At 47.3% G+C, this 24,628-nt stretch overlaps 1 protein-coding gene across 1 annotated transcript in view; it reads left to right on the forward strand.

Moving 5' to 3' along the window:
* The first annotated feature begins 8,659 nt into the window (after positions 1-8,659).
* SSU72 (SSU72 homolog, RNA polymerase II CTD phosphatase) overlaps positions 8,660-24,628 on the forward strand; it is a 29,758-nt gene continuing 13,789 nt past the window's right edge. Inside the window, exons 1-2 of the mRNA XM_055306850.1 lie at positions 8,660-8,888; positions 20,044-20,187. Of these exons, the coding sequence (XP_055162825.1) occupies positions 8,809-8,888; positions 20,044-20,187 (224 nt within the window). The 5' untranslated portion in view covers positions 8,660-8,808. The remainder of the gene's footprint in view (positions 8,889-20,043; positions 20,188-24,628) is intronic.

Consider the following 24,628-nt stretch of genomic DNA (forward strand, 5'->3'; position numbering starts at 1 on the left):
ATACAAACGGTCCTGGAACCTAACTCACAGGTTTCTTTTAAAGCTTACATGAGATCAGGCAGGTAGAGATGAATACTTATGCCACCAGTTACTGGGGCATAAGTACCTGGGGCTGAGACCCCAGGGCTACATCTTCAGCCTAACCCTATGCAAAATTTAGATTGGTGGCCCTCCTTGAAATTCCCATTATGATGGCTTCTGTGTACAAACCCCTGTTCCTTGCTCAGTCCCCAAAGCTGATTCACAGCCTGTAGTCCTTGCCCAGCCAACAGGAAAGAGCCACCATCATCCTGTGAACACAGGCCCAGGACCCTCCATGGCTGGCTCTGGGGCTTAGCAGTGATTGCAGGATGCTGACCTGCCTGCCCAGGGCCCCTCCCCACCGCCCAAGGCAACTGCCTGCTCCCCTGGTCCCAGAGGGTGGGCCCAGGCTCCTGCCGTGAGCCTCAGAGGCTGCAAAGTTAGAGAGCCGGTGGGGGAGACAGCGAAAGAGAGGCAAAGTTTCACAACGAGCAGGTTGTGGAGCTGGCGTTTCCCCGTTACCTCAGGGCTGGGGGTCAGGGCTGTTGGGTCTGGCTTTCAGGGACGTTCAGGAGCTGCTGAGAACGCTGGCCTGGGGGACTGGTGGTTTGGCCGCTTCAGCCTGGGTCTGGAGAGGTGGGGCTGACACCCAGAGCCTCCTAGCCCCACCACATCTCTGCCACGTCCATTTCTTCCCTAACTGCTGTCATGTCTTGTTTAGCTTTGATAATATATGCGGTTAAGATCTTTATCTGTTTTCTGGGTATGGCTTTCTGCTATGCCTCTTTTATCTGCAGGGACATTACTATGCTTTTCTTACTGTAAATCTGCGTGGGGTTCAGCTGCTACTCTGTTCTCTTGGTCACATATAACAGAGATGCGTTTCCCTAGGCTCCTAGGTGAGGAGTGGGGGGGCCGAGATAGCTTCCCTGACTTTCCTACTCTGTTAAATGATGTGGAATACAAAGGCAGAAGAAAATTTACATTTCCTAACTGCCTACAGCCCATTGACAAGTCCTTGTAACGGAAGGACCTTCCTAGGGACTTGGCTGTCTGCATGTTAATACCTTGCTGACAGCAAAAAGCAATCTTATCCCGACCTCCAGGACCCTGTGAGTCCATGCTAGCATATAAAAATTCCTTTGGAAACTTCCTTTATCTCTACCCCACCCTCAGACATATGTTGACCATCATCCCCCAAGCACATGACCCACCAATATCCATCTGAAGGGTCTCATGACTCAGGTTTTATTAGACAGTAATAAATGACCTCCCAACAACAACCAGCCCCCTCAAGGTCCTAGAAACCTTGCTTCCAAATTCCTTAGAGACTCACATTCTCCCTAACCCCCTCCCAACTTTAAAGTCTATAATGAGCTGGCCCCTCCTCAGGACCCAGATGCAGCTATTCCTGCCCTCCAGTCCTGTCCCAGTGCTTTAATAAAACTATCTTTTGGGATGCCTGGATGGCTCAGCGGTTGGGCGCCTGCCTTCAGCTGAGGGCATGATCCTGGAGTCCCTGGATCAAGTCCCGCATCAGGCTCCCTGCATGGAGCCTGCTTCTCCTTCTGCTTATGTCTCTGCCTCTCCTCTCTCTGTCTCATGAATAATTTAAAAAAACCCCACCTTTTTGCTGGGGCACGTGGGGGGCTTAGTCGGTGAAGCATCTGCCTTCCGCTAAGGTCATGATCTTGGGGTCCTCGGATTGAGCCCCACGTCGGGCTCCCCGCTCAACGGGGAGTCTGCTTCTCCCTCTCCCTCTGCCCCTCCTCATGCTTGCGCTCTCTCTCTGTCAAATAAACAAAATCTTTTTAAAAAACCAAACACAAAATACCACTTTTTTTGCACCTAAGACATCTCAAGAATTCCTTCTTGGCCATTGGCTTTTTTTTTTTTAAGATTTTTATTTATTTATTTATTTATTCATAGAGATGCAGAGAGAGAGAGGCAGAGACACAGGCAGAGGGAGAAGCAGGCGCCATGCAGAGGCCCTGATGCGGAACTCGATTCCGGGTCTCCAGGATCATGCCCCAGGCTGCAGGCGGCGCTAAACCGCTGCGCCACCGGGGCTGCCCCGCCATTGGCTTTGAACCCTAACATCTTTCCAACATCATTAAATATGTAGCCTCATCGTGTCTGGGATCTGCCTTTCTTCTCCCCTCGTCCACTTTTATCTGAACTTGCTTTTCCTTTGCCCTGGTGTCTCCATCCTGCTCAGTTTGGGTTCTTTCATGCCTGTTCCCTTTTTCCCTATTAGCAACCACTCTGATATGTCTTGTTTGGTTTTTGGTTTTTTAACTTACCTCAAAGTTGTGCTGCGGATCTTTATTGTCTACTCAACACAATATCTGGGATTTATCCATGTTGCAGATGTACAAATATTTTTCTTAGATTTTATTTATTTATTCATGAGAGAGACACACACACACACACAGAGGCAGAGACACAGGCAGAGGGAGAAGCAGGCTCCATGCAAGGAGCCCGACGTGGGACTCGATCCTGAGTCCCCAGGATCACACCCTGGGCTGCAGGCGGCACTAAACCACTGCGCCACTGGGGCTGCCCCTTAAAGATTTTATTTATTCATTCATGAGAGACACACACAGAGAGAGAGGCAGAGATACAGGCAGAAAGAGAAGCAGGTTCGATGCAGGGAGCCCAACGTGGGACTCGATCCCTGGCCTCTAGGATCACACGCCGGGCTGAAGACGGCACTAAACCGTTGAGTCACTGGGGCTGCCCCCCATCAATTTATTCTAAATGACTAAAAAAGCACTTAACACTCCTATCAGCAGTGCGCTTGAGGTTTTATTTCCCTGATTTCTCACAAATACTGTGTATCAGCTTTCTTTTGCCGTCTGCTAGCTATGTAGCAGTGACCTGAGGCCGCAAGTTACTTACAATTTTTTTTTTTTTTAAGATTTTGAGAGAGTGGGAGAGCAGGCAGGGAGGGGCAGGAGATATAATCCTAAGCCAACTTCTTGCTGAGCGCAGAGCCTGACATGGGGCTCAGTTCCATGACCTCAAGATCATAAGCTGAGCAGAAACCAAGAGTAGGATGCTTAACTGACTGAGCTGTCCAAGCGCCCCACCTACTATCCTTATGAGACATTTGAATTTCCCCTTGAATGAAGTGTTTATTCCTATTCTTTGTACATTTTTCCATTGCTATGAATTTTTCCTTTGGATTTTCAAGAGTTCCACAAATATTCTAGATCAGCACTGTCCAATAGGGCTTTCTGAAATTATGAAACTTTTTTTTTTAAATCTGTGCTGGGTTAGTTTTCCAGGGTTATTATAACAAATCACCATAAACTGGATGGCTTAAAACAGCAGACATTCCAACAGTTTTGGAGGCTAGACGTCTGAAATAAAAAGGTCAGCCGTGTTGGCTCCTTCTGAAGGCTCTGAGGGGAAAATCTGTTTGGTGCCTCTCTCCAGGTTATGTTAAAAAGAAATCCTTAATTCTAGTGACAGGAGACCTTTTGTTTTTTACTACGTGTTGTATGCATCTTTTTGGTTTGAAACCATCCTTGCACACACAAGGAATACAGATATCTTCCTTGGGTGCCTGACTGGCTGTCAGAAGAGCAGGGAACTATTAATACCGGGGTCATGAGTTCAAGCCCTATGGTGGACATAGGGCTTACTTAAAAAATGTATTTTCCTGTTTTTTCAACTGGCTCTGATTTTATACCTCTTATATATGCCCTTAATGCATATATGCATTATGCATATGCCTTTTATATATTCCCTTAATCTATCTAGAGCTTTGTATAATATGTGAAGTTGAGATCCAGCTTTTTATATCCATACACTGAACCAATTTTCCTATCCCATTGTACAGAAACAATCCATTCTTTCCTAGTATAGTGCTCCCATCATTTACCATGTTCCCACATTTACGTGGGTCTGTTTATGGCTATTGCATTCTGTAAGTCGGTGTGTCTTTTCCTACAGTACCATATTTACTATCTTTATTAAAACTTTAAAGGGTGAGTTTCCACATTTTATGGTTTTATTTTTTTATTTTTATTTTTTTAATAAATGAGCTTTTTTTAAAAATTTTATTTATTTATGATAGTCACAGAGAGAGAGAGAGAGAGGCAGAGACATAGGCAGAGGGAGAAGCAGGCTCCATGCACCGGGAGCCCGATGTGGGATTCGATCCCGGGTCTCCAGGATCGTGCCCTGGGCCAAAGGCAGGCACCAAACTGCTGTGCCACCCAGGGATCCCCATTTTATGGTTTTAAAAAGACTTAATGAGGGATCCCTGGGTGGCGCAGAGGTTTGGCGCCTGCCTTTGGCCCAGGGCGCGATCCTGGAGACCCGGGATCGAATCCCACGTCGGGCTCCCGGCGCATGGAGCCTGCTTCTCTCTGCTTCTCTCTCTCTCTCTCTGTGTTACTATCATAAATAAAAAAAAAACATTAAAAAAAAAAAAGACTTAATGAGATTTCTAGTTCAAGCCAAGATGAAATAACAGGAACCAGAATTATTTCCTACCTGAAAACTAAAAAACACAAAATATGTAAACAAAAGTTCTAAGCACTGAAGGGCTGTGACCCTTGAAAGGAACAAATGAATTTTTTTAAAGATTTTATTTATTTATTCATGAAAGACAGAGGCAGACACAGGCAGAGGGAGAAGCAGGCTCCATGCAGGGAGCCTGATGCGGAACTTGATCCTGGAACTCTGGGATCATGCCCTGAGTCGAAGGCAGATAGATGCTCAACTGCTGAGCCACCCAGGCATCCCCAAATGAATTGAGTTCTAAGACTGCTCCAGCTTTCCATCTGGTTTTCAGAATGCGCAGCAAGTTGGAAGAACTTGGGCAGAGCCCAGTGGTTGGCCTGAGCTGAATGGATGGGTCTGGGAGGAAGGGAGGCAATTTGGCCAGAGTTCACAGGTGAAACACTGAAGTAAGAAGAGGATACATGGGGATGAATAGCTTAGTACTGACTAGTATGTATGAGGAGACCATGAGGCCAAGAGAAGAACCAACAAAGACAATTAGAGGGAAACCTCCCAGAGCTGAAGCAGAGCCAGGAGCAGTGCCCCCAACAACCAGCCAGAGTGCATGGCTGCTCTTTGGGGCCTAATAACACCTGTATCAGCTGTTTGGCATTGCTGTGCAGCTCACTCATGCTCTTTGTATGTCTTCAATTTCATTTTCTGTGATGTCTAATATACTATTATTTCCTTTTTTTAAGATTTTATTCATGAGAGAGAGAGAGAGGCATAAATACAGGCAGGAGAAGCAAGGTCCATGCAGGGAGCCCGATGTGGGACCTGATCCCACAGACTCCAGGATCACGCCCTGCGCCGAAGGCTGAGCTACCCAGGGATCCCCTATACCATTATTTCCACCCAGTGTATTTTTCATATAGATATTTCAGCACAAATCATAAAAGAACAAATTGATTAACATAGTTTATTAAGCTTATGAACTTTTGTCTTTCAAAAGACATTGATGAGAGGGAGAAAATACTTGTAAATTACATATCTGATATGTCTGTATGTATATATATGTAAAACAGATACACAGCTTGAAACTCTATATGATAAATGTATAAATGATTCAGACACTTCATTGAAGATGTAGCAATGACCAACAAGCACATTAAAATATGTTCAGTTTCACTAGTCATTAAGAAAATACACATTAAAAAAAAAATATATATATATATATATACATTAAAACCACAAGAAGAGGGGCACATGGCTAGCTCAGTTGATAAAGTGTGTGACTCCTAATCCCAGAGTCATGACTTTGAGCCCCACATTGGGCATGGAGCCAACTTAAAAAGGAAAAAAAAAGTAAAACCAAATTAAGAGATCATAAGATACTACGTATTAGACTGTCCAAAACTAAAAAGACTAATCATATCAAGTGTTGGTAAGGTAACTGCAACACTGCTAGTGGGGAGGCAAGCTAGCATGTCCACAATCTGTGAGGGACACCTGGGTGGCTCAATGGTCAAGTGTCTGCCTTCGGCTCAGGGCGTGATCCTAGAATCCCACATTGGACTCCCTGCATGGAGCCTGCTTCTCACTCTGCCTGTCTCTGTCTCTCTCTCTCTCTCTCTCTCATGAATAAACAAATAAAAATTAAAAAATAATAATACAACCTGTCAGTTTCTTAAAAAGTTAAACATACACACAAACATGACCTAATCATCCTACTCTAGAAGTAAAGTATGTTCATAAAAAAACTCTCATATGGATGTTCAAAGCAGCTTTATGTAATAGCTAAAAAGTGAAAACCGAAATGTCAGTCAAGAGATGAATAAAGATGGGCAGCCTGGGTGGCTCAGCGGTTTAGCACCACCTTCAGCCTAGGGCCTGATCCTGGAGACCCGGGATCCAGTCTCACATCGGGCTCCCTGCATGGAGCCTGCTTCTGCTTCTGCCTCTGCCAGTGCCTCTGCCTCTCTCATGAATAAATAAATAAAATCTTAAAAAAAAAAAAAGAGAGATAAAGTATAGCCCACACTTATACTGGAATACTACTCCACAGTGAAATGAACCACAGCTGATTTGTGCAACATCTGCTCTACAAGCACTCAGCAAGTACCTCCACAGGGTCAACGGCTTTAAAAAAAAAAAAGCAAAAAAGCCTCTGTTTCATCTGGAAGAGGCCTCACGCCTCTAGAGCTGTCTGTGAATATGGTATTGGGAGCACAGGAAGGCCAGTGGGAGGAAAGAGGGGAGAGAGTAAATTTTCTTCAAGCTGGTGATATTTATCTGACTCTCAATCCCTGGACTGAGACTTGAGTTTTGGGAGTGGTATATACAGAGGTAAAAAAGGCACAAGACAAGCAGTTTTCAGTTGATGGGCCATTAAGTTCCAAACCAGGAGTAGGAAGGAGGTAACAGCCTGGTACTGTCAGACCATAAAGCCTTTGAATTTAGGTTAGTATGTTCTGAGCACACTGGGGAAGCCATTGAGGGGTTTTGTTCTTAACATGAAAACAGCTGGGACACCTGGGTGACTCAGTAGCTGGATGTCTTCCTTTGACTCAGGACGAGATCCTGGGGTCTGGGATTGGATCCCCCTCAGGCTCCTGCGGAGAGCCTGCTTCTTTCTCTGCCTGTGTCTGCCTCTTTCTCTGTCTCTTATGAATAAATAAAATCTTAAAAAAAAAAAAAAAGGAAATAGCTCTAGTATTTGTTGTGAATGTAAAAGAAAATAGGTGTTCATCACAAAAAACTAGGTGTTCCTCATAAAAAACTAAGGGAATTAAAAAAATTTAAAGGACATTTAAAGCACCCTTAACTCTACCACCCTTAAGTACCTGCACCACACTCTTTGGTGTGTTTTTCTCCCTACATTCTGCACATATTCAGAGAAAGCAGGCGGGCAGAGTGTACTCCTTCCCTGGTTCTTCCCTCAAACAGCCAAGTCCTTCCAGGTAAATGCTTCCTCGGAGCAGTCACATCCTGTCCTCCGCTCACCACAACCATGTCCAGCGACCCTGGAAGATCCTGAGGGCCTAGGGACGCCTCTTTTCTCGGAGTTGTGAGTTCCAGCCCCGCCTTGAGTACAGAGATGACTGAAAGTAAGATCTTAAAGAAAAAAAGGAAAAAATTCCGAGAGCCTCGTTCTCAGCTTTGTTCTTTTTTTTTTCTCTTTAGATTTTTAAAATTCGACAGAGTGATAGAACAAGTAGGGGGAGGAGAAGAGGGAGAGGGAGAAGCCGACTCCCTGCTGAGCTGGGATCGCCGATGCGGGGCTTGACCCAGGATCCTGGGATCATGGCCTGAGTCGCAGACGTTTAACCAGCTGAGCCATCAGGCTCCCCTCACCGCCCGACTGGTGGGCGTTCCGTTCCCTTCCCTCCGCTCCCCGGAGTTTCTCTGCCAACAACGTGCCGCCGGGCGCCCTCGGCCTCTGCCCCATGCCCAGTCTCGGACCCAGCACCCTCCAGCACGCTCGCTTCCGCGCCAGCGGCGTCTTCCCGCCGTCACCCACCCTCTCGGATCCTCACTTGTCTCCCAGGCCCCTTCGCTGCGCCCCCTCTGCGCCGGGATCAAAGGCCCTGCGACCCCACCGCTCAGCCCCCAGAGCCTCCAAACCAACCCTCGCGCCCAGTCAATCTGCACTCCCACTCGAGGATCCTTCACGATTCCTCTTCAAAAGCTTCCAGAACTGCGACTAAACGTTCAACTTGGCAGGGCCGAGGAGAGCGACGCGCTGACGACAGACCAGGAAGCGGCCGATCCAACAGAGGCGCGGGGTCTGGGCCCGGCTCGGCCGCAGCAACGAGACCCCGAGGCCCACCGAGGCAGAGAAAGAGCGCACGGCAACTGCGGACCCACAACCTGCGGGCGCAGCGTCCACCGCGTCACTCCCGGCGACGTAGGCGGGACGACTGAGGTGTCAAGGGCGACGGCGCGACGTCCGCGCGTCACTGCCGGCGACGGCGTCGCGGTTTCGTGGCGTAGATGCCTGCGCGGGGCTCCGGGCCGACTCAGGCCCCTCTGAGGAGCTCCCGCTGCGGCCGCCCACGCCAGGAGCCGCGGTGCGCTAGCCCGGGACCCGGACCTGGGGGCGGGGCCTCCCCCCTCCAGCGGCCGCGAGTTATGGGCCGGCGCGAGTAGGCCGCCCGGACGCCGTGCAAACGCCCACCCCGCGCGTCCCGACGCGCTACGTCGCCGACGCCACCGCCGCCGCCTTGGCGTCATGACTTCCGGGCGCCGTGGCCGCCATATTGCTCGCGCGGAAGCGCCGCGGCTGGGTGGCGGTCTCGGAGCGGTGGCGTAGCGGTCGGTGCGGCCGCTGCTATGCCGTCGTCGCCGCTGCGGGTGGCGGTGGTGTGCTCGAGCAACCAGAACCGGAGTATGGAGGCGCACAACATCCTCAGGTAGTTGGGGCCTCCGCCCTGGCCTCGCGCGCCCTGTCGGACGCCGGCTGACCGGCCGTCCTTCCGGCCCCGCGGCCCGCCCGGACTGGTGCTGGGCGGCAACGGCGGTGGTCCGGGCCCCGCTCCCTGCACGCCCGACGCCAGTGGTAGGGCTCGGGGGCTCCGGGGACGAGCGCAGCGAGGAGTGCACAGGCTCGGCCGTCCGCGGGCCCCGCGCCTGCCTGTGCGTCGCGGGAAGTTTCAGGTTTTGAGCCCAGAGGTTCCCGGGCGCGCACACCTCCAAGCTCCCGGTAAACCCAGGGTTGGTGGTTTTGCATCTACTCCACTCGCGTATCTGTGCACCTGAGAATAGCGCAGCTTCGGTGGGATTCCGTCCCCGGGCCGGTAAGTGAGAGATCAGGATAGGGTCTACGGCAGGCGCCGTCGTCCGGTCCCAGCTCTGCCGGAGGACGTGCATAGCTAACCTCGGGATAAAGCAAAAGCCCGAACACGGAAACGGCCTATTTTGTTTTATTTACTTCGTAAATTTGTGTATTTGCTCCTATCTACGTTTTCGAGTTTCGGGCCAAAAAAAAAAAAGCTCTTCCTCCCAAAGCCTGCAGCTGGTAATTTCTGGACTCCACGCGAACTCAGCTTTGAGCTTCTGGTTTGTTCGTCAGTACTTACTTCTCTTTTGTGACCCTGGCATTGTACGTGTTTAATAAAAGTTTATTCCTGCTTGGTAAGTTTTCTCGTTCAAAATCACTTTGCAGAATGTGGAATTAACTATTTGTGTTTGTGTTAAAGTTTGGTGTACACGTCAACTTTGATAGGGAAGCAAAATTGAAACCGCCTTTTTCCCCAAAATTTCCACATAACATAAAGGACAGCAGTGCCACCGCAGCAGCCTCCTGCTTACCACATTCCAATTTTCTCTCTCCTCAGTAACTTGGAAAACTAAATATTTCTTGTACCTTCTCTCATCTTTTAATGAAGGTGGAAGTGCCAGGGTTCCAGGATCTATTAAGAGTTTAATTTTTCCTAACCTCCCACACCGGTGATTTGCTTAATGTCATTTTTTGGTTAGAGTGGGATACTTTGAACCTAACAATTCAACGTAAAGGTTGTTTTTAAACAGAAACTTTAAAAACTGCAAACTTGCTTTAAATCTAGAAATGTGCTAATGTTTACAGTCATTAAAAGTTGAGTAAATTTAAGCGGGAGAATGTCAAGTTAACAACACTCCTGGAAAATAACTCAAGGAAAGTGGAAGTTTAATGTTCTCAGAAAGAGTGATCTGGAGAGCACCTCATTCTGCTGGCTCTGGCTGTGATCTTTAGTTTAAGGTCTGGCGCTATATCTGCATAACAAAGTTGAGGTGAAATCTCACAAAAGGGAAATGGTTTTTTTTAGTTCTCTGTAGCAATTTTGCTAATAGAACCAGTTCCAGAACTTGGCCGTCGGATACGTCTTTTAGACAATCACTACAAGATGACAGGTCCTTGTGTAGTTCAAAGCAGTGGCAGGTGGCCCAGTATGGATTATCCTATGGAAAAGGGGCGCAGGAAAACCTCTACAGATAATCGCCAGGTAGAAATGCTTAAGTGTGCTTTTACCCATTTCACTGTGTTTCAAATTTACTTAAAAAAGAGATTCAGGGGACGCCTGGGTGGCTCAGCAGTTGAGCGTCTGCCTTCAGCTCAGGGAGTGATCCTGGGGTCCTGGGATCGAGTCCCACATCGGGCTCCCTGCATGGAGCCTGCTTCTCCCTTTGCCTATGTCTCTGCCTCTCTCTCTCTCTCATAAATAAATAAATAAATCTTTAAGAAAATGAGACTCAGAATGGAGGCAAAAGGTAAGTTTAGAGTAACCTGTGTTATTGACATCGTGAATGTGACTGTTTGGGGGTAGATTTTCCTTTGTCATAAACTAGTGTTTGTTTATAAAAAGATCTCTCCATAAACAAAATACACTGAAGATAGAGGTGATGACAGTCACAGGATCCGTGTAGCACCTTCTGGGTATCTCCTGTGTGTACATGCAGGAGGTTAAAGTGTTGTTTTGTAATTTCTTTTCAAGTGATGTTATATTTTGATTCTTATTTGGATGTATTGAGTTTGAATACATCTGTTTATATTGAGTAGTAGCGGCAGTGGTTACAGAATCAGCACACAGTCATCCAGAGGAGTTCCGTGCAGCAATTAATTTTGTAGCCAGCCCCCCATTAGTAGATGTTTTGGCTGTTTTTTTACCTTTCACTCTTAAAATGTCAGTATCCTGGTGCCATATAAATATAAACTTTACATAGTTATCTGATTGTTTCCTTGGATGAATTCCTGGGGGTAGACTGCTGAGTCAAAAGGTAGGCATATTTCACACTTTCATACATTTTGCCGGACTGTCTTCCAGAAAGGTACCTAAGTATAGAATTGATGTTTTTCAATCTGGGTATTATTTCTTCCTTTTCCTTTTCCTTTTCCTTTTCCTGTTCCTTTTCCTTTTCCTTTTTCCTTGCCCTTTTCCCTTTCCCTTTCCCTCTCCCTCTCCCTCTCCCTCTCCCTCTACATCTCCCTCTCCCTCTCCCTCCCTCCCTCCCTTCCTTCCCTTTCTCTCTCTCTCTCTTTTTCTCTCATCTTCTCTTCCTCCTTCCTCCTTCCCTTCCCTTCACTTCCTTCCTTCCTTTACCTTCCTTCCCTTCCTCCCTTCCTTCCCTTCCCTTCCCTTCCCTTCCCTTCCCCTCCCTTCCTTCTTCCCTTCCCTTCCCTTCTTCCCTTCCCTTCCCTTCTCCTTCCCTTCCCTTCCCTTCCCTTCCTTCCTTCCTTCCCTTCCCTTCCCTTCCTTCACTTCCTGCCCTTCCTTCCCCTTCCCTTCCCTTCCCTTCCTTCCCTTCACTTCCTTCCCTTCCCTTCCCTTCTCCCTTTCCCTTCCCTTTCCCTTCCCTTCCCTTCCTTCCCTTCCCTTCCCTTCCCTTCCCTTCCTTCCCTTCCTTCCTTCTTCCTTCCCTTCCCTTCCCTTCCTTCCCTTCCCTTCCCTTCCTTCCGTCCTTCCTTCCCTTCCCATCCCTTACTTCCCTTCCTTCCCTTTCCTTCCTTCCCTTCCATTCCCTTCCCTTCCCTTCCCTTCCCTCCCTTCCCTTCTTCCCTTCCTTCCATTCCCTCCCTTCCCTTCCTTCCTTCCCTTCCATTCCCTACTTCCCCTTTTTCACGTATTAAGGCAAAAGAGGATCTCCCCCTACTTTTAGTTTTTAAAATAGTATTGAGATGCAACAACTTCTGTCATTTTCACTTTTGACAATTATTTATTTTATCTGTTTGGATTATTTACAGCATTTAGAAGCATCTTTAAGAACTTGATGTGGTTTTGTCACCACATGAGACCTTATGAACATTAGGGCCTTCAAGAGGACTTTTGTGAAACAGGAAAGCTTTTGAAATGAAATATTAAAAGGAATGCAGTTAATTAAATCCACACAGGAGGTAGTTTGATTACTGAAACCCTATTTGATATTTTATTTTTGAGCTATTGAAAATCAGCTTTGACAATTTTTCTGATAAGTCAAATACAGATTGTAACAAATGTTGGCATTTTAGTCATAATGTTTCCTGTTTCATTTTGATCTTTTGAGACTAAACTATTTCAAATACCAGCCCTGGGAGTTCTTTATTCTTTAAGTTTTTTTTTTTGTTTGTTTGTTTGTTTTATTCTTTAGGTTTTTTTAGGAGAGTTTCCACAAAGGCTTCTGTTTTTGGTGTGCAGTGGATTGAGATTTCCCTTTGGAGCCAATTTTATTTTCTTGTTCAGAGTGATCTCCTGGATGTTAAGGAGCATGTTGATTTTTGGAAGTTCTTTCATGGACTTATGCATATTGCTGAACTGAGTTCACAAGTCTATTTTCAGCCCTAAGGCACTGATTTGAGGAACATGAGCAGGGAGGCTGCAAATGAGGAAACTAGGTTGAGGGTCAGTCTCTTGAGCTGCTCTCTGCTAGGTGCTTTCTAAATGCCATTTGATTTCATCCTTGCAACTTTAGGATGTCCACACTTAACACAGGTGAGGAGGCGGTATTCAGAACAAGAAGCCCTGGCTCCTGAATGACAGCAAGGATTTGTATATGTGGGTATCTGATTAGAATGAGTAACAGAATCGAGACTCCAGATGGGAAAAGCATGGGCTGTAAAAGGGTCAAGGGTGAGGGCAGGGTAACAGAATCAGCTAAGGTCCTGTGGTTCTCCACTTTGGATAGGGCTCCCAAATCATGACCAGAGCATGTATGTAGGCCCCCAGCCACACTGGGATAGGGGCAAAATTGTCCTTTCCCAGATGGGACCAAGTCTCAGGCTGCCTGTAGTTGTGCCATAAGAGCGTACGCAGTCATGGCACTAGACCCTTCCTGGTCTTGGACCCATTCCAGAAGTCTCTTTTCCTTTACCAGGGAGGGATAGTCCGCTCTGCCCTATAGCCTCTCTGGCTGCATCTTTACTTTGGTTCTGGGTACCCTTGAAGAAAGTAAACTAGAAGCCATTTGGAAAGGTGAGAGGATTAGAAATCATGTTTTTAAGAATGACAGAGACTGCAGAAGAAGCGCCTACAGAGGAACACATTTACCTTCCTGGGTTTTAATGGACTGCGTTGTTTTTTTGTCTTCAGGAGGCAGAACTAAAGTGAGGAGGATGGTTGGAGAAAGGTCAATTTTTGTGCGAACATGGATTCAAAACTGAGTAGACCAAGCATGGTAACAGCTCTGACGGCTAAAACATTTCTTTTCCTGCATAAAGGATCATCTTCTCTAATCTTTTATACATGAGAACAGGTGGAGTCCAGAGCAGGAAAGACAGTGCAGCAGGTTCACCCTGTTAGTAACATGTTGCTGTTTAGGGTCGCTTTGTGTTGGGGCAGGAGAGCAGCATATTGGTGGTGATTTGTTGCTGACCCATCCGAAGTACCAGATCTTGAGGTCCCACTCTGCTGGCACTGTGCACAGGGAAGACACTGGAGAGATAGAGCAACCAGCAGAGCAAGGTGGCCCACAAGAAGCCAAGGTTAAGGAAAAGTAGCTGTGGAGGGAGGAACGTCTAAGCAGGGGTGCTGATGGGGGGCTGGACATAAGGGTGCGCTTGTCACAAGCTTGACACAGTCATCCCACCCTTAGTTCAGTTTTATTATTTTTTTTAAAGATTTTATTTATTCATGAGAGAGACAGAGAGAGAGGCAGAGACACAGGCAGAGGGAGAAGCAGGCTCCATGCTGGGAACCCGATGTGGGACTCGATCCTGGGTCTCCAGGATCACGCCCTGGGCTGAAGGCGATGATAAACCGCTGAGCCACCCGGGCTGTCCAGTTGTTCAGTTTTATTGTTGACCTTGTGGGAGGATAAGAAAGGGAGATGTAAACCTTAGAACATATTTACTGAAATGTGTTTACAGCCCACATTTAGCAGGTGATGACATCAATTTTACTGGAGCACTAACAGTTCAGAAGAGTTCATTTTGCAGGCTTTTGTGACTTCCGGGACAGTGACATTGCAGGCAGGCCTTCAAAGTTTGGTGGCTTCTGAGCATTTGATTTGTGTTCTGTAAATATGAGATCATCACATAGGTAGGCTGATTAGCAGTGAGTGATGTGCCTATAGGGAAGGTGACCTGGGATTGGGAGTGCATCGTGCCCTACTTAGAGACAGGGTGTGCTTTCACAGAGTTGGCAGTGGGTCTAGGATTTCAGTCTTGGCCAAAGAAGTGTATGAAATTCAATTAATAATCATATGATGGAAAATAGAAAACATAATACAATCCGTGCTGTTAATTTGGATATTTACTTGTGATTCTTTTTTGGTGTTCATTTGAACATCGTCATTTTACCTTTAGCTATTGGGATAATGGTGGAAACAATTTCTCTTCCCCCAAATTTGACATTTTCTGTTATAAGTTCTTTATCTTATTTTATTTTTTTTAAAGATTTTATCCATGAGAGACAGAGGTGTAGGCTGAGGGAGAAGTAGGTTCCCCTTGGGGAGCCCAATGCGGGACTCAATCCCAGGGCCTTGGGATCACGACCCGAGCCAAAGGCAGACACTCAACCATTCAGCCACTCAGGTGCTCCTGTGAGAAGTTCTTTATGATAGATTTTTTTGGTACTTGTGAAGACATTGATAAACACTTGTCTGGAATAGTTGGCCTTTGAGACAAAGCCTCTTGGTTGTCAGGAATATTTTTTTAGCCTTTAGTTCTCTTATGTAAGATCATTGTCACACTGCTGTTGTGCTGCTCTGGCAGTTGCATCAGCTCAGAAGAAACCACGCTTCTGTTGCTAATTAGCCTTTTTGCCACTTGGGAACATTCTGTTGGGGGAAGAACAAGCCACATTGTTTTATTTTTAAATACACTTGACTGCCATTTCAGAAAGTTGAGAAGGATGGTGAGGACAGGCCACTATACCATTTCTTACGGGGGGCAGCTTCCTCTGTTCAGAGTTCTACCTGTCCCTTTAGAGATCCAGCGCTCACCCCCTCGAAGGCCTTATAAAGGATCAGCCAGGTGGAATATTGGGCTCAGTTATCTTTGGGATGATCTACTTTTACAGATATGGACAGACTAGGGGATCCTTGGGTGGCGCAGCGGTTTGGCGCCTGCCTTTGGCCCAGGGCGCGATCCTGGAGACCCGGGATCGAGTCCCACATCGATGCATGGAGCCTGCTTCTCCCTCTGCCTGTGTCTCTGCCTCTCTCTCTCTGTGTGACTATCATAAGTTAAAAAAATTACAGATATGGACAGACTAAAGTGGAGAATGTTCCATTTGGACACCTAATGCAAGCATCAGACCCTACATAAAATGTGTAGAAGAGATAGTTGGGTCTGCCAGGTGGCACTGTCCAGGCAATTCAGACTCCGGCTGCCCCAGCAGGATGGGGATGTGAGTCTCTGGTTCAGGAGCCTCCCGAGAACCCTGTGGGTAGCTTTTGGGTACCCTGTCTTCCCTACCCCAGCCTGAAACACCTTGGGGCCCTGTCCAGGGTCTGTATCATGGGGTGTGTGCTGTGAAACTCCTTGAGGTGCTCTGTCTCCTAATTCCCACTCTCCCTGGTCCCCTCTGCTCCTGCCCATGGCTTTCTCCATCACTGTCCTCACTGTCCTGTGTACTGGATGTTTTACCTACTTTGTCACTGCCACACACCCCCCCCCCCGCCCCTTTCAGTTATCGAAGGACAGAAGGTTGGGTCTGGGTTGTTTTTTTGTTTGTTTGTTTGTTTTTTAAGATTTTATTCATGAGAGAGACAGAGAGGCATAGACACAGGCAGAGGGAGAAGCAAGGTTCTTTTGGGAAGCCCTATGGGGGAGATCCCAGGACCCATGGGATCTCGACCTGAACCAAAGGCAGGCATTCAACCACTGAGCCACCCAGGCGTTCCGAGTTGGGTGTGTTATGATCATTATTGTATCTGTAATATGTTGAATCAAAATGAAGGATAAACCTGCCACACCTGGGATCCCTGGGTGGCTCAGCGGTTTAACGCCTGTCTTTGGCCCAGGGCGTGATCCTAGAGACCCGGGATCGAGTCCTGAGTCAGGCTCCCTGCATGGAGCCTGCTTCTCCCTCTGCCTGTGTCTCTGCCTCCCCACCCCCCCGTGTGTCTATCATGAATAAATAAATAAAATCTTAAAAACAAAAAACAAAAAAACCCTGCCAGCCCTGAAAGTGGTGGTGGTTTTTAATGTTTGAAGCTGTAGTCATGTCCTTGGGCGGGCTTATTTCCGTGGACTCGTGGTTTCTTAACACAGGTCCCTTCATTCCCCTGCCAGCTGAAGAGGCAGTGAGTGCTTTACATTCAGGTATTGGGTGTGTGAATGGGCCAGTGCTCTCGGAGTAAAGCTGCCCCTGAATACAGGTGAAGTGGTCGGTGGAGTTGACTTACCAGCATCCAGGATACTTGTGCTTCTGGGCACCTTTGTTTTTCCAGGAGTCACACAGTAAACTGAAAGACCTGAGTTAGCAGAGTTAAAGGAAGGTCATGCTGCCGACCCTGGGTTAGTTTCAGGAGTAATTCCCTTTATCCCTCAATAATGTGCAGTTTTGTTTTGTTTTTAATGTGCAGCTTTTACATTTCAACAGCCTTTAAGCTGCTGTAACAGTGGCAGGGTCCCAGGCAGTGGGAGAGTCTTTAGGACACCTCAGGGAAGTGGCTTGGAGTGTAAAAAGCAAGCTACTTGTTTCAGACTGTTCTTCCAGAGTGGTGCAGACTTCGGCTCACCCCAGTGTGTTCTCTGTGGCTCTCATGGCCATGACCTGCTCCTCTGGGGCAGTTTTAGGAGAATGGGACCTGCACAGAAGGAAGTGCCCTGCTGACCTTTCTTGCATGGAGGTGAGCAGGTAGTGGGTGGCTGGGCAACAGCTTGTTAACCTCCTCCGCTGTTGAGATGACCTTTGTCACAGGCTTGTTGGTGCTTTGGCAGAAAATATTTATTGTATGTAATCTGGTGAGGAAATAAGTTCAGATTTGGGGTGAAGATGGTCTGCATGGACATTCTTGGGGCACTCAAGTCGAGGCGTGCTGCATATCCATGCCCTGTGGCTGGGCCCTGTCACCCTCTGGTCACAGCACAGGGTACATTATGGTCTGTGGCGTGATCAAGTGTCAGAAATGTTGGTTGTATTTAGGGTCGTTTTAACAGTTCAGGTATACGTGGGTCTTGGTTTGCTAATCCGAAATCTCTGTTGTTATGCTGTGTTCTTTGTCACAAGTGACTTTCTGGGGGCCTACTTGCACAGCCCAGGCTTCTAGAGACACAGGTACATGACTCAGTTCTTACCAACCTCAGAGGACTCAGGTGAAGTGTTTAAAGAAAACGACAAGAATGCTTTTTAAGATTACTGTTTCCATGTATGCTTACTTGATGCTTTGTGTGGGTGCCAGGTAGGCAGGCGTGGAGGTGTCTTTTCCTTGGGGACACACAGTGCTGCCCAGTCCCTTGAGCCATTAGAGTTGGACGTATTTCCACTCTGCTTTTGCTGTGAATAATTGCAGGAGATTCTGGTGTATGTGGTGCTCCTTGCCTTGTTCACGTGGTCTACGATAACCTGCTGGATGGAGGGACACAACTGATTCTTGTCTTCTTTGGTTATGGTCAGGGCTGCAGTGAACATCATCTGAGGCCATTTGCAGATGCATACATGTGTCCTGTAGGATGGTCTTCCAGATCGAAGTGTCTGTGTTGGAGGGCACAGTGATTTTCACTTGGTAGATGTTGGCACCTTCTCCAGAAGTTCACGAGTCACATCCAGCTGCACCATTTGACTGAGGTTTTCCTTCCTTGTAAAATTGTTATTCATTTGCCATTTGCCAGATGTTGATTGTGTGCCGGCTGTGTGCTGCTATAGGTGCTAGGGACACAGCAGTGAGCAGAGGGACCACATCCCTACTGCATGGCGCTGACATGGCAGTGGGAGAGTGCTAACCCATAAGCAGCCTTGGACCTTAATATGATGTGTTTCTCTTACGACGAAGGAGATTAAGCTGTTTCCTTCCCTGTGACTTTTATGTTCATACCTTTGCCTCTCTGTGGGGCTTATTCATTTCATTTTATATGTCAGACTCTGCACTCTTGACATTTTGGGTTGGAGGACTCTCCTGTTCATCATAGGAGGTTTAGCAGCCTCCCTGGTCTCTAGATGCCAGGAGCACCTTTCATTGTGAAAACCAAATCTATCTCCAGGCATAGTCACATAAGAGTTACAGTAAAACCTAGGAAAGCATGAGACCATTACCACCAGGGATTTCAGAGCCAGGTGAGCCTGTGGGGAGGATGGGGGCGCCAATGGAAACACATGGCCCCTTAAGTCTGTGAGGTTTGTTTTCAGATAACATTTCTTTTTTTTTTTTTTTTAAGATTTTATTTATTTATTCATAGAGATGCAGGGGGGGGGGGGCAGAGACACAAGCAGAGGGAGAAGCAGGCTCCATGCAGAGAGCCCAACATGGGACTCGATCCAGGGTCTTCAGATCATGCCCAGGGCTGCAGGCGGTGCTAAACCGCTGCGCCACCAGGGCTGCCCTCAGATAACATTTCTTATGTGACTTAAAATGATAATGATTTATGTTGTCAGTCACAGGGGCTGCGCTTCATGCACATTCCCCTGGTTTTGTAATAGACATGTCTTGCTCCTTCGCTTTTCTTGGACTCCAGGTTACAAGAGTCTCCATAGCTCAGAAGCTGTCTGTTCTTAACCCTCAGGGCCGATGTGATAATATAACAGGCTGCCGAGGTACCCCTGTAGGCCCAATGCCCCTGGGCTCTCAGTTTGGTTTCCTGGCAAGCCCACATCACAGGACATCAGGAACTGAACGCAGGGTGCTCCTGTGGTGTCGTGTGCTGTCAAGTCTATGGGAGTTTCTTAGGAGTCCCAAAATAGGGGTCCTGTGAACCTGAACCCTCTACAGAGGTCAGGGCAGTGGTCAGGTATGTTTCAGAAGAAATCTTCCCTAACCCTGCGTGTCTGTCAGGCCTCTGAGGGTCAGAGAGGTTCTAGAGAGGTGCATTGAACAAGCTGTGCTCCTCACACGCCACCTTGTAACTGGGTTCACAAACCTTTTGTCTTTCTTCTGCAGTGGTTTCATCCAATTTTTATATGATATGCTATAGGATTTTTATTTAAGATTGGCTTTTTTATGGGACTCCTGGGTGGCTCAGTGGTTGAGTGTCTGCCTTTGGCTCAGGGTGTGATCCTGGGGTCTGGAGATTGAGTCCCGCATTGGGCTCCCTGCGGGGAGTCTGCTTCTCCCTCTGCCTATGTCTCTGTCTGTCATGAATAAATAAAATCTTTTTTAAAAATTGATTTATTTATTCATGTGTGTATGCACACGAGTGTTGGGAGGTGCAGAAAGGAGAGAGAGAATCTCAAGCAGACTCTGCACTGAGCACAGAGCCCGATGCATGACCCTGAAATCAGGAGCTGAGCTAAAACCAAGAGTCAGACATATAACTCACTGCGCCTCCCAGGCACCCCAGTATGCTACAGAATTTTTAAAAATTTATGAATAAAATGCTTAAAGTTAAGAATTTAAGAACCTGTCTGTAGTATCAACAGTTACTCATTTTGTCTATATTCTGCTTCATATTCCTTGGTTTTAGAATTTTGTGTCTCAATCCAACTGTAATTTTTTTTTCTTTCCTTCTGTGTCTTTCAGCAAACGTGGATTCAGTGTCCGGTCCTTTGGAACAGGAACTCATGTGAAGCTCCCAGGACCAGCACCTGACAAGCCAAATGTTTATGATTTCAAAACTACATACGATCAGATGTACAATGATCTCCTTAGGAAGGATAAAGAACTGTATCCCAGTGGGTTGCCCTTTTACAAACCCCTGTACTTGTCTCTGGCAGGTGTAATCTGTGGCATGTGTTGATCAGGGGTGCCTGTGACGCAGCTACATAGTGGCTGCCTCTGCGTGTGCTGAGTCATGGCACACTTGATGCAAAAATGATGTTAAGGTGTTCAGATGTCAACGTAGAGCCCATGTTGACAAAGCCAAGGGCAGGTTCTGATGTAACAAGAAACAGGGCAGTGTAGGTGAGGAAGGCAGAGTGGAGTTGTTTTTCCCACTGCGGGGCTGCCCACCACTCTCTGCAGGTAGGTGTGTGTGCGCACACATGTGAGCACCATGTGCGCTGATTCACATGTAGGCAGGCTGCTTCACACATCTCTGCCACATTTGCTACCAAAGGAAGCATATTAGAAACAAATAATCCGAGAGAACTTGACTTCATTTCAGGAAGAGGCAAAACAGACTGGATCTGCTACTTAAGACTCATGTGAAAGAAAGGTATTTATTATTATTATTATTACTCATTTTTAGAGAGAGAGAGAGCTCACAAGCGGGAGGGGCAGAGGGAGAAGGAGAGAGAATCCCAAGCCGACTCCATGCTGAGTGTAGAGCCCAACACAGGGCTCAATCTCACAGCCCTAAGATGACGACCTGAGCTCAAACCCAAGAGTCGGACACTTAAATGCACCACCCAGGTGCCCCAAGAAAGGTATTTTTTAAAGAGATGTTTATGAGAATGACGTCCGGCTATACAGTGGTTAAGATCATTGTTGCCTGGCCTTTGACCAGGACACTTCATGATCATCTGTGCTGCTTTAAAACTCTTGGGCCTTCCCTGTTACAGTGAGGGATTTCTAGTTCTCGGGATGGAGCCCAAACATACGCCAAGCAAAAGGAATATAAACACTGGAGAGATAACTCTGCCTTCATGTTGGTGCTTTTGTAATTTTTAATAAACTACAAATGTTTTCTGTAAATCTGTAGATTACTTAGCTGGGAGTGTGGCCCCAAAGGCCATTTCAAGCAAAGTATAAAAGTGGACCCTGACAGTTACCCCTGTGTTCTCCCTCATCTACCATTAATTGTCAAGGGCATTGAGGTGCAGATGCCATAGCCAAACGTGTGGGGCTGGCTGCAGATTGCTGTGGGTGGTGGGTCACCTGTGGTGCACTGCGCCCAGGAGTCTAGGAGGCAGATCCGAGGTTCTCCTGGGAAGTCCTGTGTGCCTCCTTTCTCAGAAGCTGCAGAGCCTGTACTGGGGAGAAGACCCTAAGTATTTCTGTTGAGCTGTGCTCTGGTCTCTGCATTGCAGGGCCATGTGCTGCTCACATCCTTGGGCCAAGAAGGAAGGCTGTACTCTGGCTCACCTAGAGGCAGTGTCTCAGGCTTCTCTCCCTGAAATTCTTCTTTGTGTTGACCACAAGCCCTCTTATCCTGGAGAAACCTGTGACCTTAACTCTGAGTTTTTCTAGCTTGGTATGAATTCTCCATGTATTGTTAAGCTTATCTTGAGACCTCATCTGTCTTTGAAGATTCTTATTCAGCCAGCACCATTCATTTTTAAACTCTTGTACTCAATGAGAGAAATGAAAAATAACACACTTGTTCATACTCCCATATTTATTAGAAATTAGGCTTTCTGACGTTGGAGCTGACTGATCTTTCTGTTTCTAGGAGAGGGCAGCACTTAACCACATTTTAAAGAGACTGGAAAAAGGATTTGGAGTAGGAGGGTTGATGTGTAGGTCTTAGCAGTTCTGAATGAAGGAGCAGAGTCCAGCTGCTCAGAATTCAGAATTTCCTTTGTGGGCTGACTTTGTACAGATGCATGGTCTCTCCACGAAGCATCCAGTCCAGAAGATAGCCACACGTGTGTGCCTTTGCTGCATTGTGGGGAAGGTGTGGTGGTTGGGGGGACATAGCTGTTCCTACTGTCACCAGCAGTATTTACCTCCTGAGACCCTATGTAGGAAGGTCAACTTTAGATCTCCCCTTTTGATTGTACCTTGCAAGGCTCTGGGAGAAACTCCTTTTTTGGTTTATTGACTTCACTTGGGTGGAATATCTGTCTTCTAGGAAAGGTGCTGTGCTTGGTGCTTAGCTCACCTAACTACAGCCCTGGGCCAGTAAAGAAGGGTCATCTGCTCCAGGAAGGCGTGTCACGGTGCACACTGGCAAGACTCTGGGGACAGAGGCACAAGTCTTTCATGTATGAGGGGAGCAGAGGTAGGAGGTGGTGGAGGAGGATCAGCTGTGTGTTGGGGGTCACATGTCTGGTGTTGGAGGTGCCCTGAGAACACAGGAGGGGAATACTTGACTAGCTGGGGGCACATATCCAGCTGCTGGGAGGCCTGGCGTTTTGGTTGCTTCTGAGTTGGCATAAGATACAAGCAGATATGTGCAAAAAGCCAAGTCTGTAAGCTAGAATACCAGGGCTTTTGTGGAAGTGACGGTTATAACCTGAAGTGGAAAGCTAGAAAAGTATTTTAGGGTATAAACTGCAGATAAAGCACATTCACTAAATGTTCTACTTTTTAAGGGAGAGAGTGACATGGCAGGAGGAAACTAGTTGCACCTGGTTGGCGGAGCCTGACGGTGAGGCTGAGTGATGGGGGGTGCGGTGGGGAGAAGCACTCCTGGGGCTGAGTCAGGAACTAGGATGCTGAAGGGACACTGAGGTTATTAAGCTTTAGTAAGTTTTGGCCAGTGGTCCTATTCGTGTAAAAGCACGTTATTTCTTAAAATATTTGGCTCTTTGTAGGTGGTTTTCTGTCTGCGGGCACGGTGGGCCTCCTGCTTCAGATTCTTGACAGGTGACACTTGAGTGGCCAAGCACAGGTCTGTGGTCCCTGCAGAACCTGCCCCTGGGAGGTCTGGGAGCCAGGGATGCTAGTTGGGATGGAAACTGTGTTAAACTAACCCTAAACCAGTTAGTGAAGCTAGACTGGGCTGGTTTCCAGTTCCCTGTGAGGATTATCTACCAGTAGTATAGGGGATCCAAGTTCACCTGACTCTCCAGACAAACAGAAATGTCTGATGAGGGGAACTGTTTGTTTTATACAGAAGAGCAGTGTTGGGGGGAATCTGTGGAGCAGGCAAAGTGCACTGTGGGCGCTAGTGTATTTTACAGGGTTGTGCAGCCATGTCTATGGTAGATTTTTAAGACATTTTACAATTTTATTTTAAAATTTTTTTTTTATTATTTATTTATGATAGAGAGAGAGAGAGAGAGAGAGAGAGAGAGAGAGAGAGGCAGAGACACAGGCAGAGGGAGAAGCAGGCTCCATGCACCGGGAGCCTGATGTGGGATTCGATCCCGGGTCTCCAGGATCGCGCCCTGGGCCAAAGGCAGGCGCTAAACCGCTGCGCCACCCAGGGATCCCTTAAAAAAATTTTAAAAATTGTTTTCTATCTTTTTTTTTAATCTTTTTTTTTTTTTTTTTAAGATTTTTTATTTAGTAGAGACACACACAGAGAGAGAGGCAGAGACACAGGCAGAGGGAGAAGCAGGCTCCATGCAGAGAGCCCGATGCAGGACTCAATCCCTGGTCTCCAGGATCAGACCCTGGGCTGAAGGCGGCGCTAAACCACTGAGCCACCCGGGCTGCCCCTAATTTTTTTCTAAAGATTTTATTTACTTGAGAGAGAGAGGCAGAGACACAGGCAGAGGGAGAAGCAGACTCCCTGTGGGGACCCCGATGGGGGGACTTGATCCTAGGACCCTGGGATCACAGCCTGAGCCAAAGGGAGATGCACAACCACTAAACCACCCAGGTGTCCCTGTCCACTTTTTAAAAAAAATTCAGTTAATTAACATAGTGTATCATTAGTTTCAGAGGTAGATGTCAGTGATTCATCAGTGTATAAGACACCCAGTGTTCATCCCACCATATGCCCTCCTTAATGCCTGTCACCCAGTTACCCCATCCCCCCCACCCAGATTTTAGGACATTGTCATGCATCCCCCCATGACCCCCTGTACCCTGGCAACCCCTGGTATACCTTCTGTCTCAGGGTTTACCTCTCCCAAACATTTCTATACATGGAGTCCTGCAACATATGGTCTTCTGGAGCGGGATTCTCCCATCATGTTTGCAGGGCTCGCCCATGTTTTGGCTTTCGCGAGGATCAAACCGGTTTTGTTTTGTTTTTTAAGATTTTTTGATTTATTCATTGGAGAGGGAGCAGCAGGGAGAGGGAGAAGCAGACTCCCTGCTGAGCTGGGAGCCTGATGCGGGACTTGATCCCAGGACCTGAAGATCATGACCTGAGCTGAAGGCAGACTCCTAACCATCTGAGCCACCCAGGCGCCCCCACACTGTCTATTTTTAAATATAATTTTTTTCTCTTAACCTTAACTTTTTTCTTCCTTTGCCTTGAAGTTGTTTTGAATACAAAGCAGCCTTAAACTTAGTGTTTTGCCCTGTGGGCTTTAGCGAAGCTCCCAGG

The sequence above is a fragment of the Nyctereutes procyonoides genome, unplaced genomic scaffold (genome assembly GCF_905146905.1).
Source record: "Nyctereutes procyonoides isolate TBG_1078 unplaced genomic scaffold, NYPRO_anot_genome, whole genome shotgun sequence".
In the NCBI taxonomy this organism is placed as follows: domain Eukaryota; kingdom Metazoa; phylum Chordata; class Mammalia; order Carnivora; family Canidae; genus Nyctereutes; species Nyctereutes procyonoides.